Below are 27,244 nucleotides of genomic sequence, written 5' to 3'. Positions count from 1 at the left end.
GTGGCTTTTTATTGACATATTGGGCTCAATGATCTCTTGATTAGATTTTTTCAGATTCTGGCATATCAGTTTTGTATTAGTCTTGGCAGTCTCGATTTGTTTCTCCTTTTGTGCAAGGGCTCACTGGGCATTGTCCAAATCCATTTGTACCTTCTTGAGTTCCCCTTCTGAGAGTTGTAGCTTAGTGAGGGTCTTAGTAAGTTGTTCTGTAGGATTTTGAGGATTCTCTGGCACGAGCATTGCACAAATGTGGGAGTCTATCCTCTGTTGAATCTATGCTACCTGCTGCTTGAGAGCCACCACCTCATTGTTCCTGTCTATTAGCTCCTTGGCCAGGATCTCTTTCTCTTCCTCCACCTGTGCTATTTCTTTAGATTACACATGTTCACTAGCAGACATCTTTAGCTTATGCCTCAACTCCTGAATCTCAACTTGTGAACTTTAGAGAAGGGTCTCAAACGAATTTTTTTCTTTTGGGTTCACTCCCAGCTTCACAATCAGTTCCTTGAAGTTCTCGTTCTGCATATGTAGAGCTCTATAATTAGCTCTCTCTTGCTTCATATTTGTTGTATCCTTCTCCAGCAGCTTCTCAACTTTACTTATGGTCATGGCATTCTTGTTTAACTCATTGTATAGAATTTCTCCCACCTACCTATGGAAGTTGATCTTGTCGGGAAGAGGGACACTTGTCAGGTCCAAAGACATCTTAAACCATGAACTGTGAGCCTGGCGATAGTGATTGTGCCAAGGAGTGGTGCAGTGAGAATTTCATCTGGTTCCTCTCTAGGTCCATAGCAGCCAAGTGTCTAGTCTAATATTAGACTGAATGTAATGCCATTTGTTGCTACATATCTTCCCTAATCTTCTTATTCATCTCTTTCATTGCTTTCCTTGCAGGCCAACTGGGCTTTATCATAGTTGCACTCCCTGCAGAACTCAGAATGGCTACCTCTGAAGATGATGAGGCAGTAGCTTGTAGTGAATCTTCTAAATTCACTTGGAAGCCTGGCTGGTTTGGTTTTATCTCTACCAACCTAATTTCAATTTCCTCTTCCTCTACTTCTTAGATCTTGGCTTTCTTGTTGGTGTGAAATTCCTCCATCTCCATGTCCTGGGTTTCATCCACAGTCCTTTTTTGTGCCTTTTCTTTTGCTACTGGAGTCTCAATCTCCATTTATGTGTTAATGGGCCATGAATCAAATTTAGCCTTCCATTCAATCTCAGGCCTAGATTCATGATCATAAGTTGAAGCATTAATGTTTTTTCTCTTCTTTGCAATGACACCATGAGGGTCATAATGCCAAATATCCCCCATTTCAAAATTCATTTCTTTTAGTAACTCCTTAGCTGCCTGAAAGTCATGTCTAGTGTTAACAATGAAAGGGCCTACAGACTTACCCAACTTGAACATATACCCCTTTTTAGTAGGGAGAAAATGGACTAGGTCCACATTTAGGCTCTGTCTAAAAAACTCTGGGGAAAATATCCTCATTGGCATGAACACAGGCAGGCGATAAGGAGGAATCTCACACCCATAAACCCTAATCTCTATATATTCCTCAAACAAATACCAGTCACCCACCCTGGTGTCCTTGCTGAGCTAGAGGATCTCTTTTTGTTAGGGCAAGATTCTTGGGGGGGAGACATTATGAATGATTTTGTAAGAAATGGCCATGTAAGAGGATATAAATTGGGAGTAGCCCTCATTTTTTGGTTTTTTCCTAATAGCAACATCCCAATTAAAGACAGACTTCCTCTCCTTGTTTGGGGCCATCAGACTAAGACCTAGGCACTCAAATTCATCAACATGAGTGTATAGGAACAAATAAAACATTAGGGAATAGTATCTGAAGAACGAGGTGGTAGAAAAGTGGTGCAGCTGGAATTTGATGGACTCATCTAGGAAAGAAGGTATATCAAATACATGGCATGGATGCATCATCTCTCTCAGAAACCCTATAGTGGCTTTAGAAGCAATAGTGGCATCATCTTCTCCAAACATAAGGGAAAATACAGTGAGGATGGGTTCCACTACCTCTATAGATGTATATATTTGAAAGGTTTCAGTAATAGGTAGGATTGGTAGCCAGGGGCCATAATCATTTGCAAGAAGGTTTGTTGTTCCCAAGCTGAGAGGGCGGCACAACTTTAAAATAAGTTGGTTTCAATGAATTTCAAGAGCTCAGTAGAAGCTGAGTATTCCCGAACTTTCTGAATCAGCTCTGGTGTGACCTCCAAGATTTTAGCTCCTGTGGAAGATATGAAACAATTTTTCTTCTCAACATATGATACAACCAACCAAGAAACAATTTTGGGGAAATAATAAATAGAGGGCGCAATTTGATAATATAGCCCTAAATCAACTACTCGAAATGGTTTTTATCCGCTTACATGGTGGCCATACATGTCGAATCAGAGGTTCGATAAGTGGGAAGGATAAGGTGGGTCTGAAATTTGTGCCTCTGTGTCCATTAGTGGCTCAACATTGGAGGAGGGTTTGACTTCCCAGGATTTGGGGGTCTTTGGGGCTGATTTCTTCATTTTTAACATAGATACAAACAAGATGTAGGTGGGGAGACTGGTAGGTTACCTGGTGGACCGAGTGAGGGCTAAAGAACAACCTTGATGGATGCCCTGGATCAGTTCGGTGGATGAACGACATTGCAGACTAGTTCGAACGGTGGGAGAGAATTGCAACAGGAAACGTGTTTTAAATTCAAATGGTTGCACTAGGAAGGATTTATATAGGCGAGGGGCAATGGTCGTCTTATGTCATATAATGTCATGGGGGGGGGGGACACATGGCGGAGGATGATTGGGGAGGTGGCATGTGGACGAGAGTGGGGGAGAACTTTACCGTTTACCTTCAGCACTCACTTGCTAACGGCGTCGGCAGGTTCATGGCATGGCAGGTGGTCTCCACCTTTATTCGGTGGGTGAACGAATGCGAGGCAGGATCAATCCGAGACCCCCCGAAATCAATCTGGGTCGTCGATTGGTAGATATTTCCCCGCTGACTTTTCCATTGGGGGGTAGCACTGGTTTATTTACCGCGTAAGTTACCACCCACCCCCGAAGTGTCTTTGGGGGCTGATTTGGCGGATATGGATGCTGATCCACCCAAAAACTTGTTCGACCGTTAAACAAAACGTCATTCCTTTGTTATTTTCTCTTGTTACACTATTGCACCCACTTGGTGAAGGATTATATTGTTGTGAACTCTGGCACTAAAGGCTGCTTGTGTACCACCAGGGCCCAAAATTTCCCACATGGTCAATTCGTCTATTTCTGAACCAAAGATGTTCAATGCAACCCTCTTGACACACATACAAAAGTAGGGTAGACAACAACAACTTAAAAGGTAATTAATTAGTGAGTGATTTACTCAAGAACCTACTTTCCCTTTAACCCTAAGATTATTTTCCTCCCACCATTCTTCTATTTTCTTTCTCTAAATCAAAGTGTACAATTTATCCAAAAATGGGCTCATCATAATAACACTATAATTAGCATTGTTTAGCTTATCCATGTTGTCGATAATGGAAATTATGATACTTTGAATCAAATTCTTATGGAAACATAAGCATAAAGGTTGCATTAATGACATATTTTTCATGTGTATTGTGAGAATTGATTAACTTAGTTCTAGAATTCCATCCTTAGAGTATTCATTATATTTAGATAGTTTGCTTGCTAGTCACTTGATGCCAATTGTGTTGAAGGTTTTCTTGGTATCAAAAATGTAAGACTTGATTCTTGAAATGTCATTTATATTAACAAGGAACCTAAAACCATTTCATATTAACAAGGAACTCAAAAGAAATTCTAGGATCTTCTACAAATACACTTGCTTAGCCTTTCTCAAACTAAATTTATTTTACTTCATTGTAAGCTTCTTTATTATTTTTTGGCTCCTAAAGGATGTCAATATTTAATGATATTTAGATGAGTTTATGACCTTACTTTAACTTGTAGTCATTTTTTATTCTCAATATGGTTTTCCATTTATCTCATTAAGGGATTTCCCCTAGTCCATGAACATAAGTTTGGAAATAGGTTAGTACTCTATGTTATTATAATAATAAAGTTATGACTTTTATATAAGCTAAATAATTCATTACCATAAAAAGCTTTGTATTTTGTCTTATAGTTCTCTTTTATATGTAATTTGTAGACTTTTGTTTTCTACTATTTATATGGACACATGAGAATGAAAAATTAGAATGTTTTTATTTATGTATTTATGGTATTGAAATTTACAGTAAGGGGAACTCTTAGTTTTTTAACTTATATTATTTTCCTCACAAGTTATCTTTTATATATAATTTGTAGACTTTTTTTTCCGCTATTTATATGAAATTTGACACATGAAAATAAATATTTAGAATGTTTTTATTATGTATTTATGGCATTGAAAGTTACAATTAGGAGAACTCTTAGTTTTTTAACTGATATTATTTTCCTCACAAAATTTTTACTTAATTGTATACTATTTTGGAAATGAAATCTTCAACTAGGAAAATAATTCCTAATTATGTTTTGAGATTTCCTATATTCCTTTCTAAATTATTGACATAAAAAAATTTACATTATTTAATTTTTAGTAGATTGAGTCGTTAATTGGGTAACATAACAAATGGCTAGAAAAAATTGATTACATTATTTTTAGTCATTTCATATCACATATGGTTTAAGGATATTAGTTTGAATGACTAATAAACACCATAAACTTCGAAAATTTGAGATAATTAGTTAACAAGAACATTTTTTCCCATGTTAAATATTCCTAAGAGGTGTGTTATTAATACATATTCCTAAGAGGTGTGTTATTAATATATATTCCTAAGAGGTGTGTTATTAATATATATCTCAAGACATAATAATAATTCAAATACAATTTGATAATTAAGAAAATAATTGCATCTGGTTATTCGAACATGTACTCTTATGAAAAAAATACAATTTATCTTGATTTGTAATATTTTCCTCAAATATTATCAACACGCTTACTAAAATATAAAAGTAGTGATTTCCATACCCTCAAGGAAATCTATATCATTAACATGAGTGTTCAAATTCAAAGAATAATATTAACAACATGGGTCATTGCCTCGAGGATTAGGTTGTTCTGGATCCACAATATCTATTTTTTCCACCGTAGTACTTTCTTCCCACAAACTAGGGGTATCCAAAATCTGTCAACAAAATAACAATGAAATCCATATTAAACATCAAATTAAAAAAACTTAGAGCCAAATAAAAGTTGCATGAAATTAATGCCTTCACACAAACCAATACATGGAAGTTACCAGGTAAAAAGACCCATTATAACATGCTATTATCACATGTTACTATACTTCTTGGACTTTATGGGTACATTCACAATTTATAAGTACAAAAATAATAAATAATAAATATTTAAAAGTATTATGGTTATTGATGGTGAATGAGATAGTTGCTCATATGAAAGTTGAGATGGCAAGGAGCATTGCGAGTCACTGTTTATAACTGAATGTGTTTAACTAGTCATATTTTCATTTAAAGATTTTTTAAAGGAAATAGAGGAATTAAATTTACTCAATTAATGATTTTGTACGAGAAAAAAATTGCATCACTAAAACATACAACTGTTAATGGTTATATCGGGAGTAATTTTACAAAATAACGTTGATTTAGATGCGAAGTTCTTATGGACTATGGTCAAATTTAATGATTGTAATTTTACTCTAAACTATTACTTAAAGTATTTATCATTAAAATAATATAATAAACCACATATTTACATGAGACACAATCATAATGCTAGATAATAACATTTATCTTTTGACCATAGAAAATGATTAGTGGTCCCTAATAAAAGGTGTCACGTAGTTAAAAGTAGCGAAACTCCACATAGATTAGGCAAATTTATGTCATTCTGATTACAATGTGTAGATGTAGATTTATATGGTAATTAAATATTTCATATAAGAAGCAAGCATGATTTCTGGTTGTATCCCTTGTTATTTTCAATTTATGTTTATACACATTAACTTATCATGTTGTAACAATCATCATCTTAGTTTTAATTCCATATATATTAAGAATCTAGCAAATGGGGTAGCAAGCTAAGTGGGCTTGATTGTGGGGAAAACTCCACAGTTAAGCGCGCTTGAGCCAGAGGCGATCTGGGATGGGTGACCTCCCGGGAAGTCCTAGTTACCGGGTGCAAGCCCCGGAAGTGATGATTGACGCTACGTGATTCATTTCACTAGTTTCAATCCCACTTCTTCACCCCTGTGAGCATCACCCGATGCAATGAGTGCTAAGTGAACTATTTCAGAATCATGAGAAATTAGTCAGTTACGACTACCTCTCATGGAAATGGTCATACGTGAATGACTTAATTAACACAGTTGAATCCCAAAATGATATCTAATATAATGCACTGTGTAAACCCCCATACTTCAATTCAAAAAGAGTGAAGGGATCTCTACTTGAATGGTTCATGAGGCACAATACTTGCTAAGGTTTTGCAAATGGGGTAGCAAGCTAAGTGGGCTTGATTGTGGGGAAAACTCCACAGTTAAGCGCGCTTGAGCCAGAGGCAATCTGGGATGGGTGACCTCCCGGGAAGTCTTGGTTATCGGGTGCAAGCCCCGGAAGTGATGATTGACACTACATGATTCATTTCACTAGTTTCAATCCCACTTCTTCACCCCTGTGAGCATCACCCGATGCAATAACTGCTAAGTGAACTATTCAAGGATCATGAGAAATTAGTCAGTTACGACTACCTCTCATGGAAATGGTCATACGTGAATGACTTACTTAACGCAATTGAATCCCAAAATGATATCTAAGATAAAAAATAGTCAAAAACCTCTCACTACTTTAAATATTTAAGGTTAAAATGAATCTATGCTAGGTTTTTATGTCAATAGGCAAGTTTATTTTGGAATATGACATTCAAAATTTTAATTTTGGTTATCAATAATTATTAGGTGTATGATAAGGATTTAATCTTTACAGAATATCCATGGAATATTTTTAATAGTAGTTAGGATATAGGATTAAGATTTATCTCAAAAATAGAACATGTCCTTTTACTTTTTAATTTAATTAAAAAATTGTCATGTCCACAATGGTCATTGAATTCTTGTTGCTTATTTTTGTTTTATTATGTTTTTCTTGTTACAAGTTTTTTTAAATGTATATATGTTTAACTCATATATTAACTATTTTCATAATTAATAGTAATAATTTAAAATAAAGCTATAATTTAATTAAATTTTATAATAATAATAATAATAATAAAATGGTAATATGATATATATATATTGAGATAAGTGTTTTAATACTTACTATGAAATAATGTGTATTAATATTTATTAACCATTTAATTTCTTTAATAATACTAACTTAATTTTTTTTTTATTTACTAGTATTTTGTATATCATTTTTCCTAATCTTATTTCATTAATATTACTCACATAAAACTCATCTACCATTGATGTAAGAAAACTTTACTTCTTTGTATGCAACCATGTATTTAATATAAAGTTAAAAATATGTGTATTCTCAACTAATCACAACACCTCATATCAAAGACAACAACAAACCCATGGCTTGAGAAGACGTACTTAAAAACCAAAAGCAACATCTCGACCAGAAGGATTTAATCACTATACTAGAGGATCAGTCAAGATGCCAATTGATTCTGGCTTACGGCAAAGGGAAACATGTTCTAGATGAAATAAGTTTATAATAACTTGTTTGAGATGGTTATTGTCAATCCATCACTTCTTTAGTTGCTTCCCTCGTAAGAGCATTTGTCAAATGATGACATTATTATTATTTGTTTCTTGCTATTGCTTAAAAAAACAATAATGAATGTAGTTACCATTGACATTTCATTACAAGTATATGCAAAGATAAAATCTCTTTAAATGCTCTCGTAGTAACTTAGAAGGTTAAAACCATTCACTAAAACAAACATGGTTGCCATAAATGAGATAGGCATTGATGTTTGGGTGATATATCATAGCTAAGGATATAGTCGTTATTGTTTTGGAGATATATTACAATTAATTAATTTTATAGGTGATTAGAAATAAAAATAGAATGTTTCATCTTAATTTAAGAAAAAAAAAATTAAAAATTAACCAAAATATTAAAATGTTTCATCTTAAATAAAAAATATTTGTTAGAATTAAAAAGTTAAGTTAAAAAAAAAATAAGGGAATTGGTAATTGGCTAAGACAATCTAAACAAGGTCAAGGTTCAAATCAAGTTACTACCACTATAAATCTTAGGCTGCCAACAACCTACATACTAATATCTAATTGGAAACTTATGATTTAGAAAGAGTTGAGACATTCAAAATATATACCCATGAGAGGGGTCGTACTCATGGAGGTGCCTATCCTTCTAGCCTTATCACAATGAACCAAATATCATGGATTTGAATACAAGTGATAAGAGTGCAAGGCCTACCTCCCAATTGTTTGATCAAACCACCTTAACCTAAAATTTAACCAAAATATTAACCAACCCATTATGTGAAGAATTATGTGGTTTTCTTATAAGTTAATTGGTTTGTTTGAGAGTGCAAAACATTTTGTATTGAATTTTTTAATAGTCACCTAGGTGAACAATGCCTTAGTAAGAGGAAAAGAGAGTAAATAGAAAATTTATTTTACTTCAAATTATATATATATATATATATATATATATATATATATATATATATAATAAATTTTCTATATTTTTAATTGGTTTCAAGAGTTTCTACACGGATGAAAATTGTAGCAAAAATGATGGGACCAAGATTCATAAGTTCAAAATCAAACTCAGCTTCAAGAAAACATACTTCTTTATCGGAACTTGAAATAAGGGGTGATTTTTCTTTGACCTATGTGATGTGCAGTTTGAAGAGAAGGCCACCATTTCTCTCAGAAAAAGAAGTTTTGTTGCATGACACTCTTTGAAGAGAAGGATGTCACTACTCACCAAAGAAGCAACATATTAACTATACAAATCATGATTAATAGATGGATCCACATGATGTTATGTAGATTGCCGAAAAGGGAGCTTTAATTGTAAGTGGTGTGATCGATAATTTGAAGAGGGTGTCAACACTTTATTGCTCGTTGAAAAGGAAGCTTGTTCGACCATGATTTTTATATTGAGTTCATTAGGTAGGATGTGTGATCGCTTAAAGCATTGATGCATCAAAGGGCACATTGTTTTTATGTACATGCATGTTGTTTTACAATGTATATGTAGACATAATATATGGTTGTGTTGTATTTTTGTGCAATGACTCTCACAAGGAAATGATCGACTATTTGTTAATTTATTAAAGCAATTGTGCATTTTGTATTAAGCTTTTTTTTTTAATCTACAGATCAAATCATCTTATGGTTGTGGTCAAACTTTTCGGAAATTAAGGCATTTCCCATAAACACATTGGTATATATTATGGGTAAATTGGTTATTTTTTTAACAGAGTGATCAAATACTTTTTATAAGCATTTTTTTTCTCTTGTGAACATTATGCAAAGGAACAATGATGTTGATCTTCAATCTACATAATCTTGTCCTTGTTGTGATATATCAAGGGTTTTTAATTATTTGTATTGAGTTATTACAGACATGTAGAATGTTGGATGTATGAGTAAATTCCCCATAACTCTCACCCAAGGAATATACATTTTTTTTCACTGTTTATGTTGATGATTTAATAATTAATAGAAGCAATAATCAAAACTCAAAGAAAACATTTAATATGGCATACTTGGGATTGCTCTCTTTTTTGGTATAGCAAGTGGAAAATAGGTTTGTGCTCTCTTAAGCTATGTATGAAAGGTATAAGTTTAAAGTGGAAGATTCTAATTGCATTTACACCTTGTGACACAGATTTTTAAGTGAACTTCTCAAGCATGAATTGAATAGGTGAGTGGCACTTTATATACATATTTAGTTAACAATTTATTTCATTTAAGATGGACAAGATCAAACATTTAATGTATAGTTGGTTTGGTTTTCGTTAACAAGTATGTCTTCAGAAAAAAAAACAATTTGAAGAATCCTTAAGTGAAAGGTACATTAAACTATGGTATTGAATATATTGAATATGAAAGTATGTGTTTTATAGGTTTTATAGATTTAAATTGATTGGGTTATGTAGAAAAACAAAATTTGTTTCAAGCAATATGTTTTCACTTGGTGCATAGGCTCTTATCCCAGGGAAATCCTTAGTGGCCTTTCCATTTATTTAAATTGTTTATAAAATTTCCATTGGAGCAACATGTGAATCTATTTGGTTGAAGAGAATAGTTAATGAAATGAATCTTTCATAGGGGTTGACCAATATATTTTTTTGGCAACAAGCATACTATAATCTTCTAGTATATCATGATAGGATAAGTGTATTGAGATCCATTATCTTTATATTATTCACATATCTAATAATTGATTCAAAATAGAAAATTTCATCTTGAATATGGAAAAAATAAAGATCAAATATCTCTACTAAGGATTTTTTGTGAAATCAAATTTGTAAAATACAAAAACAATTTAGGTCTCAAAGAAATTGTTATGATGAAATTTTATTTGTGATGTAATCACTCCCTCAAAAAAGTTAAGGGGGGTGTGAGATTAGGCTTGATGATTCCATGAATAGAACTACAACTCAAAGATGAGGTAAAGGTCAGTCCGACCTTTGCATATTAGTAATACCTTTGTTTCCACTAACATAAAGATGTGTTTAATGTCCCTCTCCATTTTTCATTCAACGAGATAGGATATACTGTGATCTTAGTGGTGATCAATCCACCAAAATGTCATGTTCCTATGTATAATTTGTGGATTTTTCTTTTCTTCTATTTCATATTAAAGATCTACCTAAAGAAATAATAGTTTCCACAAAGGGATGAATCAAATCATTAAAAAACATGATGTTTATTTCAAGCTCGGCTAGTAGGATTCTCTAATCATGTTACAGAAGTAGAATTAGATTACGCTCCAATCAATTACAAACCCTATCAATAACCACGTCATCACAAAATAAATATTGAATAAATAGTTCAAAAGTTATTACACAAGGTTTATTACACTGTAGGATTTTGTATTTAGCATCGATATCTTAGGAAGAAGGTTTATTTTATTTGATTACGTGTGATTATAGAGAATTGAAAAATATCATAATTAAGAGAAGATTCCTTTCTCCTTTTACTAAAAAACCTCCAGATGCATTGCATGGATCAACATCTTTTACCATGTTGGATTTGTATTAGGTTGTATGGCATAGGAACGGGTACCTCCACCTACAATATTCATTTTAGGGACAAATACCCATCTCCAATAGTGGAAATGTGAATGGAGAAAACCCTAAGGTTGGGATGTACCCAACTCATTTTGTTAACCTTGCAAGAAACATCTCCCAAAATAGAGTACATTTATTTAAAATTAGTATGCCCAAAGACCATTTTTTTAGAGACTAGTTTTTGTTTTATAAAAAAATAAAAACAACACAAAAAAGAAATTGGATTAGTAGGAAACTCAAAAGTGACCCTAAATGTGTCATCGTACTTCCATTTTCAATTTAATTTTTGAGCTTCAAGAGGCCAACAAAGAAGTAATAAATTAGGGTTTATTTTTATTTTTCATGTAAAAGAAATGTTGGTCATCAATAGAGGCTGAAGAGGATAAGTGTGGAGTTGAACCTGTTGATATTTTGAGATAAAAGGGTAGGTTTCTCAACATTTTTAGTGTTCTTACCATTAAATTTTCACTTTTAGATTTTATGTTCCACCTTTTTCATTTTTTCACTCAAATTACCACACCATTTCTTCATGAAATGTTTTAGCTCCAATGTGGAAATACATTGAGAGGACCAAAAGGGCCTTGTTAGCCACCAAAATGGGTAATCTCATAGGAGAAAAATGTTCTCCTACATTTGACAGCCAACCAGAAAACAACCCCTATCACTCACTTCTCGATGATGATTTTCCATCTTCCTCTGCCATCTACATCAACCATACACCTCCCGCCATCAAGCATATCCTCTTGAATGAAGTTGGGTTTTTATTCAATAAGTATTTTGATCATTGTGCAATCGAATGCTTATACTTGTTTGTTTTGGGCACTTAGTACGAATAAAAGGGTGATCTAGAAGATTGATTGAACTTGAATGCAAATATGTTCTCACACCTTACCAAGGGGGTTTATTTTCATCCCTAGTCTAGTGGGACCTCCCTTGAGTCTTTAGGGTTATAGGAGGGGCACTACTTGGAAGACTTGGATTGAAGTAAATAGTTCCTTCTCCCTTATACCATACTTAACAATTTTCATGTCACATTACAAACCCCTTATATATCATCTCAATTCTTTGGGTCTGACTTGTCATTGCTTCATTGAGATTTGGCACCCCTCTTATTGCATCCATGAGTTAGGCCAGGAAATATTGCCTTGGACGTTGATGTAGCTAAAAGAATAGAAAATCATATTATGGCCACAATGAAATAAAAAGAAGAAAATAAAAATGTGAAGGATAGTTGGAACATAATTTAATGTGTGGGAAAAATGTTAGAATGAGATCTACCCTCCTCATTAGCCATCACTTAATTCCTGAGCATTTGATGCTCCATTTCAACAAAACGAACCCTTGCATGTTCCAAAATTGATGAGTGATAAACTGTCTCATATTAAGAGGTAAAATAAAATGATACATTGATAAAGAGCAAGTTCTAACCCTTGATCTATGCACCCAAATAAAAGGCAATAATATGAAAAAAGTAAAAGGCACACAAGAGGGGTGGAAAAAGTAGGTCAAGCAAGGTAACTCATGCATCCATGATTTCTCCCTCCATTACATCTATACACTTAGGATGTGGAATCCCATTAGCTACCCCCCTTGACCATGGCATTTGACCATGAATCCTTCTCCCCTCCATTGCCACTCATTTACACTAAAACCTATTTATTGAGGGATCTACCTAATGCAGTTAGATATTGGAAGGTGATCCAAGTTTGAAGTATTAATATGTCCTTAACATGCAAGTTGGTTCCACTTGGATGCTTATATGATATGTCTCTAATGAATGGTTTCCTTCACTAGAGTTTAAGTTGATATTGGCAAGTGATCCATAGTTTCCCATGCCTTGAGGGAACCAACTCCACATGTATCCAAACCTTTCAAAGGGGTTAATGACTTCGCAAATGCAGTGTTTCCCACTTACATTAGAGTGTTGGGAAATTTGATGACTTGAGCAAATGATGCACATCCTAGAGTACCCCCAGGACCTAGGAAATTGATCTTCTTTGGCCTAACACAGAGGATTCCTTATGATTGCACCACTAGACCTAGCATTCCCCTAGGTTGGCCTTGACACTACCTGATGGGTGGGTTGTGATTCAGAGCCTAGTTGAGGATGGTCTTCCATGAGATGGATAACGAGGGCCTATTGCACATGATGGAGCCTAACATTAAAGAGAGGAGGAATTTTGTTGACCACTGGAGACCCATGACGATGACGTGATGACACCCCAACTAGATTTGGGACCCTTGGAGCTGCTTTAAGGTTAGATTTGAAGGATATTCCTCAAAGGATGGATGAGCATGACACATGGAATCACATTTAGCCTTATACTCATAATAAAATTACATTTAAATCCAAAAAAGGGCATGACTTCATCATTTAGACGCTTATGGCCCACACGTGTGGGTCTTTTATGGCATGTTTTCATATTGGGCTAGTGGGTTGGCTTGTAACCCAAGGATTATTTTATGTTTCTTCATTAGCAAACTTGTTTAGGGGATCATAGGCTAAAATTAGGTGAGGTATACCTAATATAAATAAAGGTCACCTTACTTTTACATTTCATCATCACTTGTGGACTATTTTAGCCTCCTTAGAGATTTCGATCTAGCTATTGTAGCCTATTAATATTATGGATATGTGCTCTTTGTAGATATTTTTTCTATTAGTCCTTGTTATGGAGACGAAACTTTGGGATAATGAAGGATTCCTCATGGATATATTGTGAGTACTTTTGTTGTGGAATATATTTTAATGATTATTAAATGCAGCATATTTGCTAAGGTTTTCTATGATCTTGTTCAACTGCATATCTTTATATGAAATTTTGGTGAAATATTGTATGCTTTAATTGGAGAATCTTGGACATCCATTTAGAACCTCCTTGAGAGCCTTTCTCTTGATTTTATCCCTTCATTGATTGAAATCTAGGGTTTTGAAAGTGAAAAACTAGGGTTTTTCTCCCTTACTGCCTTGTAGGGTTTGATATCTCCATAGTAATTTTCCCTTAGACTCCATCATCCAAGAAGTAAGCACTAGCTCCACATACATGATAAAACATCATCTCTACCTTGTTAGTTTATCTCTTTCTATCAATTTTGGCCCTTCAAGGCAAACCGCTAAGGCTAGGGCATGGCGCCAAATTCAACTAGGGTCAAGTCGTTGGCTTTTGTTTTAGGCTTTTCTTGTGGATTAAACCTCATAGCATCAAAATCAACCCTTTTCTATGATTGGAATAACCTCCTTAGGGCTGATGTTACTAACCATAGTAAAGTTTCCCTAGGAAACCCTATCTTAGTTTTAAGGCTTCAACTTAGGGCTTGTTGTAGGCTTGTAGTTCCTTTTGTTGATCATACTCACAAATCTTTGATTGGTCGTATATGCCTATGTGAGCCATTATTGTTGCATATCCCTCAACACCGAGGCTATAAGTACCCTTGATAGGTTTATTATAGATCACGTTATTCATTGTTACATTGGATTGAGACTTGTCCTTAGTTTGAGTGCCCTTCTTAAGCTTATCCCAACCGTCACACTTGAGATATCACCTTAGAAAATCTGTTAGGTGACCAAACCGCGAATCCTCCCTTGTGGTGAAATTACACTAAAGTGAATTGGGTGGAGTGGTGTGGTGACAGTATGCCTCCACTTCATTATTGTCCATTTCTCTAGTTCTTGTCTTGTGAGGCCTCTCATAAGACCCGCTAGATTTTGACACAACAGGCCCAAGGGTGGAGAGAGAAATTGAAATCAAGTGCACACTTTGTCTTATGCATTCAAATGGCAATGATATAATCATTCAAGCTAATTTTAGCACTAGGCCAATAAATAAAGTGCTTGTAGCACAAAGGAAGAAAGAAAGGGTTGAAGTTTTAGTACACAAGAATAAATCCCCATGCCATAATGATGAATCCAAAATAAAATATTTCCATCTATTGTTGAATATTTCTAAGGTGAACATGTTCCTTCAAATTATTCCTGAAATATTCTAGGTTGATCACATAACAAAGTTAATACATAGTGTATTTGATATTTTTGATGTGATGGGTAAAGAGGGAGATGATCTTGCAATAGAAATATTTTTCTTGAATACAAAATTACTTTCAATACCCCTCCATCCTATTTTGAATAAATGATTTGTGTTAGTAACAATGGATCTATTACCCACCAAAAGTGGGTAACCCAGAGGAGAAATTTTGTCTCCCCATTGGTCATCCAACCAGCCAGCAACCCTATGATGGCACAAATAGCTTTACATTAGAGATCTCCACTTATGTTGTGGTCAGATCTCTCTCCCATCTAGCATTCTTATTGAAGGAAGGTGGGTCCTTTATCAGAAGGTACACTAACCATTGTTGTAATGATGTTCTTTCGTTTAATATTTTAGGGCATACTAATATGGATCATAGGAAAGTTGGATGATTGACGTCTCTTGATTGTACCCTTTCCCCCATACTTCAACTAGGAGGTTATCCATTGCCCCTAGTCCAATGTGACCTCCTCTGAAGTCCTTCCTTCAAGGGGGACAATAATAGGAGGCACTAATTGATATGGTGTGCCAAAATTAATCCACACTTGACACATTACATGTTCCCCTTATTATCCACCTTGATTCTTTGGGTCGATTTTCATTTTTTATTAGCATTGGCACCCTATATCCTCATCTTTGCGTTAGGGCCTAGAAATGTGGCATAATAGATTGATGTAGTTGAAAGAAAGATAAAAGCATATGAAGCCACAAATAAAGAAAAAAAAAGTGCAAAATGTGGTTGGAACATAGTAAACACATGGGAAAAAACTTAGCAAGAACTCTACCCCCCTCATTAACCATCACCCAATTCCTCAGCATTTCATGCTTTATCTAAGCAAAGGAAATTATAAATGCCCCAACCCCAATAAGCAATAAATTGCTACATCTTTACCAGTTATTGAAAAAGCATTAACCTTAAATCTATGCAAAAAAGAAAGATCATTAAAGTTAAAGGTGCACGAGAGGGGTGGAAAAAGAAAACTGAGGAAAGAGGTATCTCATGCCTCCACGATTTCTCCCTCTTCTCATAATAATACATAGAGATGTTGGACCTCCTTCAGCTGGTACCATGGTAAAATTGTGAAAATTCACAGAAAAGTACAAGAGAACTAGTGTGTGCTCCTTTAGCTAGTACTTGATTTATTTGAAAGATGTTAGATTAGCTTACAATGGGTTGTGTGTTATGCATGTTGATTTTGCATCCTTATTTGCTTTATATCATGTTGATTGTATTGTATCTTTTCTTATTTGTTCTTATAAAAATAAATGGTAGACTAGTAGATGTTTATGACATATATTTTTTATAACCTTTCCTACTTTAGGGTGACTGTATCACCCAATTACCATAGTAGTAATATATTTGTTTGTAGAATCTAGAAAACTTGTTAGAGTGATGAAGGTTACAAATATTGACTACCAAAGATGTTGAGGTTCTCATGTGCTAATGTGCTCTATGATGAGCACATGGATCATGCGCCCTATGGTGAGCACATGTCCTCAAGTTGGAGCCAAATGTTACCCATCCATATACATGGGTAACCCTGTGTGAGAAAATTTTCTCCTAAGATACAGATTTCCAACATGAAAATTCACATGATCGTCATATAGCAACCTCATATGCTTCTCACCCACTCATTGATCAATGCATCCACTTGATAAGCATTCTCACCTGATGAAGGTAGGTTAGCAACCATGAGGTATATTAGCCATTGTTGCATATGAAGTGCTTACATTTAATGTTTAATACATTTAAGGATCATAGGTTGACATTTGATAATGGGACAGTATGCTTGGGAGTATACTTCTTTCCTCATTTCACATTGGTGGACATCTCCTCCATCTAATAAAGTGTAACACCATGGGATTTTTTTTCCATTTTTTAGGAAGGGCACAAATAGGAGGCAGGCTTAAAAGAGATAATGTGTCCACATCCCCTCATACTTAACACTTTCCATCTATCCCTTACTTCATTGTCCTCTCCTTTGTTTATTTTTTGTTAATTGCTCATACGGGTTCCTTGTTTTCCTCGTCCTATGAGAAGAGGGGCTTGGAAGTTTTCTTGGAGGTTTATGTAATTGCAAAAAGAAATAAATTTAGAGAATGACAAAATAGTCAAAATTAAAAAATGTGGGAAGGGATGAATGTAAATCAAAATCCAAGAATAATTTGAAATATACCCCCTCATGTGAGGCCATCACCCTAAACTTATGCATATCACACCTATAAAAATAAAAAGGACTTGATGAAAACATCCCAACCCCTTTGAGAAATAATTGCCCATCTCAAAATGGGTTTTTAAATGAAATCAATGAAAGTTTTTCCAAGCAACCCAATCAAAGCAAAGAAAAGGGCTAAGTAAAGGGTGGAAAAAGAAATGTCGAGGAAAGGGTAACTCAAGTAATGGAAGTGCTTCCTCCACAAAGTCATTAATGGATGATGGTCTTGCATAATCCATGTATAAGTATATTATACCTCTCATGAAGTACACTCCAAATCGTCTCACTTACCATTTACACTTGTTGATTGGAGGCTTGGCTATGAATTTTTCCTCCCAGTATGGTTGGGAGCATAGGATAGGGGAATTTGATGATCATTCCATACCTAAATTTGGCAACTTGTATAAGGATATGAGATAGTGTGAATTTGATGATGATACTTTGTGTGATATACTTAGATGTCTTTAACATTGAGTACAGTCCACCTTTTATGCTTCAATGACTCTTTTGTCCACATTAGTTGATATTACTTGATTCTTGAACTTGCGGTTGATGATGATTCAGACATATCCATGGTCCTTTGGAGTACATTGATGATGCTTCACTCATACCTCTTGGACATTCATAACACACCCTTTGGAGGGCCTTCTATTGCACTTTGGGCATTGTACCCCTGTGGATGGACATTGAGCTTGATGATGACTTAGCATGCACATGGATACACTCCTTCACCTCTAGCACATTGAACATTGCCCATTTGAGCTAGAATGTTGCTCATTGATGATGACGTGGCACCACATTACATGATATGGGCTTGAGGGAGCACTTTTGGATGATGAGACATGACTTTTGATGAGGAGACATGGCCATTGGGCCACTTATTTCACCTTTTGATGGAGAGACGTGTCTTTAGACAATGACATCACCCTTTAAAGGCCTCTATAGTCACATGTGTGGCCTGATTGAGGCCATTTTTCATATATTGTCATTAGTACATTTGAGGCTATATTGAGGGTCGGCTTGATGACTTTTCCACCTTGTATCATGGATTTATTATGTTTAGGGGATTTTAGCCAAATTCTAGCTAAAGCACTTGGTTACCCTTGTACAAATAAGTTAGCACTTAGAACATTTCAATCATTGAAGGTTGGGAGATCACACCTCTTGGAAATTAGTATTCCTCTCTTATGTGCTATGGAGTACTAGTTGAGAAATTTTATCTTGGGAGACCTTTTGTGGATAGTTCTCTTTTTATGGATGATTATTGATGAACTTTGATGATATATGATATGCTATGGAAGATATCTTCTTCCAATATTATTTCTTGTTGATGAATTAGGGTTATTCCTTTCATTGAGGGAGCCATTAAAAGGTTACTGGAACACCAGAAACAGAGACTACCCAAGCTAATGATAGAGGAAAGAAGACCTTCCGGCCAAGTCCCATTAATTGATCATGACGATATCGTGGAAATGCTGCACGGACCCATATATATAAATATTCACTAAAAAAATGTTGATTTTTTAACTCTAAATTCTCCTTGAATAAGGTTTCCATCAAGTTCTCTTGAGGTGACCTAGGTTTAACTCTTTGCCTTTATTTGTCCAAGAAAATAGGACGCTAGGGTTAGAGGATTAAGGGACACTAATTTGTCTCCCTTGATTCTTTTGAAGCCACATCCATCCCTTTTCTTCAAAGGATTATTACGGGACACTAGTTTGTCTCCCTTGATTCTTTTGAAGCCACATCCATCCCTTTTCTTCAAAGGATTATTACTCCAAGACTCCATTTAACCCTAGATTGAGAAAGGCACTAGTACTAATACTTGTGTCAATCATTTGTTTCTCTAAAAAAATATTTTTATTTTTGTTTTAACGTAAATTAAGGTTTATTTACAGCAAAATAACTTATTCCAACATTGATTGATTTGGAATTTAATGTCTTAGGGTTAGGAATTATGTGGAATACATTGGATAAGTGCAAGTGATATTTTATGTGCATTTTCCAGCCATTTATTAGGGATGACATCTAGGGTTTAAGTGTTGCTATATGCATTTTTAACCATTGAATTTTTTTGTAATTTATTCTTTCATTTGCTCATATTTAGCCCCCATTTCACATTATATCATATTTTTCACGACTAAATTTGTGGTTGTTATAAATTGTTATATTATTGTAATTACTAATTTTTCAAGTTGAGTGTAATTTCCTAATTGTGTGTTTGGGAACTTATTTTGAGAATTTATTGATTAATCAAAGCCTCTAAATTGAGCCATAGAAACCTTTGAATTAAAATCTAGGAACTACTCTCAAATCCACCTTAAACCCTAATTCTTATACCTATGGTTGGTGGAAAATCATTGTAGAACCCTTTAGCGGGAACTTAGTGTAAATTAGTTGGGTATTTGATCCCTAAGTTCTATTATGGAAGCCTCCCTTGTCTTGGATATCCATCCTTCACTAAAACAAGGGGAGTAGTTACTAAGGTGGCAATGGTGACACTCCTATTGTTGTACTTGATCTAGGTCACCTAGTGAGACTTTGCACTAGGGTGCTATATTTTTCTCTAATATGGAGCACATGACCTAAGAAGAGTGTTGGAGTGAGGCTTGTGAGAGGAGCATTGGACAAATCTCATGGAGCACCCTTACATTAAAGTCTTACTTGTGCACAACATCACCTTAGAGCTTGAAAAGTGTTCTCTTGAAGTGCAGTGCCTCACTTATGGCTTTGTAGGTTGTTTGTAAGGGTTTAAGCCCACATACATTTTCTTCTCATCCATTACCTCTCATATATAAATAGGAAGAGAGCGTTTTCATGACTCTCAATTGGTCATCATTGTGTTGGAGATGTGACTAGAGGAGTAATAGTCTCTCTCTCTCTAGCTTATCTCCATCTATACTTTATCTCTCTTATTTAAGGCACTAGGGTTTCTTGGAGATTTCTAGGGTTAGGGTTTCTACCCTAAGGAGGGAAGGAGTTAGGTTTTGGGATAAACCTTATATTGTTCTTGTTGAGTAGAGAAGAGGATATGTCTTGACTTAGAGGACATCCAGGTGTGATGCTTGCTTGTTGGAACTCTTTAGTGTTGGCTAGTGTTTTTCTCGGTTTTCCCTAGCTAGGGTCTTAGAGAGCTATAGGATTGTATTAACCTTAGGCTGAGGCTATGGTATGTACATGAGCTTCATCTTTATACATCTTTGTGAAGCTTTTATCTATCCAATAATTGTCATATTGTAGACTTGATTTTCAGTTATCATTGTCTTCAAGAGTTTGTAAATTCCATCACTTGTATGTCTTATGATTTGACATACATTAATGTTGAAATTGTTAAGGGTTTTAACATTAATCTTGAAGAATATATGGTAGGTTTATTGCTGTAATTATTGTTGTTAAAGTGAATTTCAGATCAAGTTTATGCATGATAAAATTGTCCTATGGGGCAGGAACTTGTTGTCGTATATTTAGTATTTTATCTTAGATTGCCTTATTGCTTAGGGTTAAGATTTGAAATATTGATCATTGTTGTTGTTGTTTTATGATATTTCATAACAGCACATAGAATGAAAAATTATAGAGTTAAGATCTGGGAAACCTTTAGGAAAGAGGAAAATTTTTTGAAGTTGCATTGATTGCTCTAGTTCAGAAAATTTCTACACTAGCAACAATAAAGTCATTTCCACCTTAAAGTGGAGTTCTCCTCATCAAGTGACCTCCTTTGACCAAAGAGGTGTCTTAGGGCACCAAAAGGCATTATTTTAAGTAAAGCATTCAACCTTTAGCTTCTTTCCTTGCCACTTCATGCTTCGAGCCTCCTAGAAAGTAGTGTGCTTGCTCCTTTAGGACCTACTTGACCCCTACCTCCTCATAAATTATGCCTTTGGCATATTCTATGGAAGGGCATACATGTTCTAAGGTTCCCTTCTTTTTGATATCTTCCATCCACATAGTCATGACCCTTGGGTTGAACCTAGAAAGAAGATTCTCCATCAATGATGCAAAAAAGGCAATGTGGGCCATGTAACCCAAATGTGTATCGAGCGTACCCAAATGGAACCTCATGGGGAAATATGCATTTGGTAAAAGCCTTCATCAAACCAACCATACTTCTCTACACCTTTGATCTTGTCTTTAATGATGAATAGTGCTCAAGCAAGGTAGAACAAGGTGCATGGCATTTGAAACCCCTGCAAGCTGTAACTACCACTAAACTCCAAAGAATTTTTGGTGAGATAGGCTCATGAACAAAAAAAATTATGACATTAATTTTCAAGGGGGTAACAGTTTGAATGATGATATAGCTAAGGATGTACTTCTTGTAGCACTTAACCTAATGAAAAATCGCAACTCTCCTAGTCTTGATTGCATTCCTTTTGATATTGTAAAAAGAATGTAGGAAACTGTTGGTGAAGACTTATATCATATAGTTAAGCATGCTTTCTCCCAAGAGAAATTGTCAAAAATATTGAACAAAAATTGATTAAGTTCATTCCCAACAAGGCTAGAAAAGATCCTATTATTGAGTGGCATCCCATAACATTGTTCAAAGTTTCATAAAATCCTAACCAAAGTAGTTGCTACACAGTCTCAGAAAATTTTTGCATGCATCCTTAGATAGAAGTAAATTGGCTTTGTTCAAGGAAGTTTTATTTTAGACATGATGGTTTTTATTTGGAAAGCTATGGAATCACCCAGGGATACTCAATGGAGTTCTATATTCTTCAAAATCAATTTCGATAGTGCCTATGATATGGTTTACTGGAGCTTCATCACCAATGTTGCATTGCCTTCATTTTGGTGCTAATGGTATGGATGTGGTTAATACTCTTTTTCACATGCTTCAACTTTTGTTTTAGTAAATGGCTCCTTTTTTATTAAATTATTCTTGATTGGTTCATAAGAAAAGGTTTCTCAATGACTCCTTATTTATATGTTTTTATAGTTGATACCTTGGGTTATCTTTTTAAAGTGGCTAGGTGACCAGGGAATATTTAGGGTATTTCCTTTTCAAGAGGTTTTGAGATGGTTTTGAGATGGTTGATAACCATTTTGCTTATGACTCTCTTATTTTTATTCGAAATGATTAAAAACCAATAGACTATAAGAAATTGCCTAGAATTCTTTTTCCTTTTGCCTTAGATGTGGTGGTGAATGACTACAAGTTAGACTTTTGGCTCGTTGGCTTTGAGGATCCTTTTGCTTAGATACCCATAGCATGGAATTTCATTTTCCTAGACTAATTTTGAGGATTCATTTTGGTGTTCGTCTCTCCTCTACTAGTATGTTGGAGTGGTGTTTAAAAATATTATAATTGAAGCTATGGTATTGGAAATACCTTTTCTATTTAGTTGATAGCTGTTTCCAAACTTATCCAGGCATCCCATATTCCCTATGTTTCTTGTTCCCCCCTCACCATAGCCATTTTGCCAAATTGGAGAAAATATTGAGGTCTTTCTATGGGCCTGGTACCTATAGCAAATCTTTTCACATGCATTTGGTGAATAGGTTAGGATATGATCAACTCACAAATCTGTCAAGTATAGCAGCTGTTACAACGAATTATCAAGTGAAATATTTGATTGGCAGAACAGGGACAGTTGTTTCTCCTCGAGCACCAGCATTATTTCTGTATGATACTACATTTTAGGTGTGGCAGCTCATTTTATCAGTCCTGATTTTAGGAAGACGCTGTGCTGTGAATCAGATATTTGGCTGTTTACTTGTAGCTGCAAGTGTTATCATGACTATGGCAAGGACTGTCTACGGTCAAATAATTTGTCTCCAACAGTTCTTATATAAGAAAAACACAGCCAAAAGGCATTTTTCTGACTGGTTTCAAGCATTTGGGAAAATGTTAAAGCCGGGTATCATTTTCTATACTTCTGGATTCTACAGGATGAACGAGAAGCTGTTTTGAAGTCTCTACAGGGCTGTTTTGAAAGGCTTATTTAGAAGCTGCAACGACCAACTCTACAGCCAGGACGTCCAAAGGATTCAGACGTTTCATGAGCTCTGTTCGCAGATCTGTAAATGGAAAGAAATTAGCTCATGAATAATGTCTCTCAGTGAGAAGGGCGCCAGATCCTGCAGAAAATCAACCAAAATGTAGATCCTTTAGACTTGTTACCCACCAAAATGTAGGTAACCCGTAGGAGAAATCCTTCTTGGACAGCTACCCAGCCAACCAGCAGCCCTATTGATCAGCACACGACATGATGCCATAGATCCTCCACATATTGCTCTGATTCGGTTTCTTTCTCCCATCTAGCTGGACGAGATGAGTCGCGAGACGAGAGAGCCATCGCACATTTTGCAATGTTTATGTGAGGTTTTGGGTGTTGTGGCACAAGGAGATCGAGAGCTCCCAAGGCACCCAAAGTGGCACGAGAGCATCCGTATGAGGTGCCCTCAGCACGAGAGCGCCCGGGACAAGGCGCCTAAGAGTTGGTATGAACCTGCCTGAAATGCCTAAGTGGTACCAAGGCACCCATGATGGAACGAACGTGCATGTCTGTAACGTGCCCAAGGTGTAATGAATGCGCTCAGACGGGGAACGAGTCGGCCGGCCCGAATTTGAGGTTTCCCGCACGATGAAGGACATAAAGAGCGTCAGCCCGACCGCCCGCCCACGTGCGTGACGGAACCCTATAAGTAAATGGAACGAAGTGGAACGAAACGCATTGGATGGGGAACAGAAGCAGAGGACTTCGTATGAAGCTCACACGAACAGGACCAAACGGGTTTGGAGGATAACCGGACAGAGACAAGAGTCACACGATGGTTCGCTCTACCGCTATGGTAGAGTAGAGTCATTTCAACAGTGCAAATGTGGAACAGACCGAACTGAGGACAATCAAACATGCCCAAATCGGGCAAGAAAGTCTTGAGATAAGAGGATTGTTTCTGTATGGTTGTTTTGGGCTTGGTTTGAGAAACCAAGGTTGTCACTGATGTAATTTGAGAATGGCCGAGGGCTTTGAAATATTAAGTTGTGGGATTGTAAATTGAAGAGATTTGAATATATAATTCGAACAGAGGAGTGAGGGTGTCATTCCGTAAATTTGGTGTTCTATTTTGAAGAAGAGGAGTGAGGGTGTCATTCCATAAATTTGGTGTTCTATTTTGAAGAAGTTTTATACTACATTTATGTAATGAAGTTTTTGTCCCTATGTGACGGAATATTATGGCATGTTAAATATGTGTTGATGTTATGATCGTCGACTATTTATGGTGGACATAAAATTGTAGTTGAGCATTATATTGTGTTAAGATTGAATGTTAGATTTTATAGACATAATATATCTTACACATCTTACACGTGATTAAGAAATATAAGTGCTAGAGGAATAGTTGGGGAGTAAGTACTCATAAGTTGGTCGCATTCATTGTGAGGAACCTTATCGATGCCACATGCTCAGAGGGCCTCGACGTGCCTTAACTCGAGGTGTGCTCTAGGGGTGTGATAGGTGGTATGGAGTAGATTCCACCACATTCCCATGAAGGTGTTATTAGAGAAGGGTCTACCATGACATTGACTAGAGTTGAGCTTGCAATTAAGAGTAGTAGAAGGTTGACTGCTTTCGAAGAACGGATGGATCAATTGATGGATTCTATGGAGACATGTGAAAGACGTTGATGAGATAAAGAAGCAGATGGGGTCCATGAGTGGTATGTTCCTTCAAGGTATTGGGGAACTTGAGAAGGTTGCTTTGAACGCAAAAAAGAACCATGTTGATAGATGAACAAGGGATCAGTTGGAGATGCAAGTTGGTGAACGCATGTCACTGGTTCGTGAGAAATTAGATATGATTGCAGTGTTGAAGAAAGCAGTGGAGCAAGGTTCGTTCGGTACTTCAATGAAGGTTAAGGCGAAGGAACTAGAAATGCATGATGGTACCAAATGTGCTAAGGTGATTGGCAATTTTTGTTGGGATGTGGAGCAGTGTTTTGGACAACTTGGGACATGCCTAGAGGAGGACAAGGTCAGAGTTGTTGCTTCATATTTGACAAGGAATGTGAAACTATGGTGGAGGACTAGGCAGAGTAGATCGTTGCTAGTCACATCCAAGATGACATCACTACATGGGAAAAAATGAAGGAAGATTTGTACATGCAATTTGGGCCAAGTGATCGGACTTGGAATGTAAGGACTAAGCTCAAAAGTTTGAGGCAGATCAGTAGCATATGGACTTACATTCGTGGGTATTTGGGTTTCATGCTGGAGATCAAAGATATGTCCGATGGAGATAGGGTGTTTAACTTCATGGCAGGATTGTATCCATGGGAAGATAGAAGTAAGAAGGCAAAATGTTTATCCACTTGCAGAAGCTATCACCGCAACAAATAAGCTCAAGCTTATATGCAAATAAGAAGACATGAGGGAAAAATTAGGGTGGTGATAAAGGAAAGAAGAAGACAGATAAAGGAAAAAGGAAGTCTTTGAAGGAGGATGGACCGAAGCAGAGCAGTTTGGGGAAAGAGAAGAAGTCTCTTTCATGTTGGTTATGTAAAGAGGATCATATGGTGAAGAATTGTACGTAGAAGCAGAAGATATCTATGCAATAAATAAAGGATCCATTTGTAGGAGTTATGCAAGTTTTGGGTGCATCTTCTTCAAAATAGGTTACTCCAAATCATGATCAAAGCAAGAACCGATTGAACTATGTGAGTATCTGTGTAGGTGGGAGTCAACAAGTTGCTTTGATAGATAGTAGTGTTATTCACAACTTCTTGAGGGAGGATGTAGTGAGGAGATTGGGTTTTCAGATTATTAAGTCCATGTGTCCTTCAAAGTAGTGAATTCGAAAACAGGGGAGTTATTATGATGATTAGAGTTATTCCAATGAAGATCAGATGTTGAAACGGTGAGATTTACTTCACTGTCATTCAGTTGGATGATTGTGAGGTTGTATTGGGATAAGACTTTATGATTGGAGAGAGAGTTGTTCTTGTGCCACATTTGGAGTGATTGTTCATTCTTTTAGGAGCAGAGCCTAGGATAGTTCTGACCATGCAGGTTGTTTTAGATGGAAGTGCTAGATGGATAGTTATTCATGTGGAGGAGAAACAACTTTTAATGAGATTGTTAAGAGGTTGGATCATATGGATTCTACTCTTCTATGATAGACAAAGATGATGACCAATTTGGCAGAGTGGATTTTGAGTCTTGCTAGGAGACCTAAGATGGTTGATGTTGAGACTTCGGTATCTGAGTATGTTGATTTTGTTGACATATATGATGAGGTGGGTGTGTTGATTGAGTGTCAATTTGTTGATTATAATAGAGCTAGAAGGGTTTCATCTATCATCCGGAATGAGGTTAAAGATGATGAGCCTTGGTATAGATGATCGAGTAGAGTGCTCAAGGAGTTTAGTGAGACAGTTGGAGCAGAGAGTTGGCCTAAGGATCCAGAGTTGGAGAGATTGATTGAGGAGAGTGAGCGTAGGATCGGTTCTTATCCACCTTTGTTGAGATACACTACAGATAGGTATGGAGGGCTCGTTTCAAGAGTAGGAGGACCACTTCTAGGATCGAAGTCCATCTTTAGAAGGTAGGGTTGGAGTGTTGAGAGGTAGTCCCCATGGCTACCTCACTTCATCTTCTTTGTGGGTTCTTGGAGATGGGCTTGTTGTCAGTTTCTCAAGTTGACGAGTCCAAGGAGATGTGAAATGCCTAGCAGAGGTACTTCCTGGTG

General features: G+C 35.9%; 1 protein-coding gene across 2 annotated transcripts in view; it reads right to left on the bottom strand.

Annotated features, from left to right (window-relative positions):
* Positions 1-4,877: 4,877 nt before the first annotated feature.
* LOC149179933 (ras-related protein RABC1-like) overlaps positions 4,878-27,244 on the bottom strand; it is a 270,374-nt gene continuing 248,007 nt past the window's right edge. For both annotated transcript variants that reach the window (XM_089415850.1, XM_089415851.1), the window contains exon 7: positions 4,878-5,195. In XM_089415850.1, coding sequence (XP_089271976.1) covers positions 5,091-5,195 — 105 coding nt within the window. In that variant the 3' untranslated portion in view covers positions 4,878-5,090. The remainder of the gene's footprint in view (positions 5,196-27,244) is intronic.

Source organism: Pinus tabuliformis, chromosome 3_2, assembly GCF_031772625.1.
Source record: "Pinus tabuliformis cultivar Carrire ecotype Pingquan chromosome 3_2, CPIR1, whole genome shotgun sequence".
Classification (NCBI taxonomy): domain Eukaryota; kingdom Viridiplantae; phylum Streptophyta; class Pinopsida; order Pinales; family Pinaceae; genus Pinus; species Pinus tabuliformis.
The sequence above is the reverse complement of the archived record's forward strand: the minus strand, read 5'-3'. Positions and strand labels throughout refer to the sequence as shown.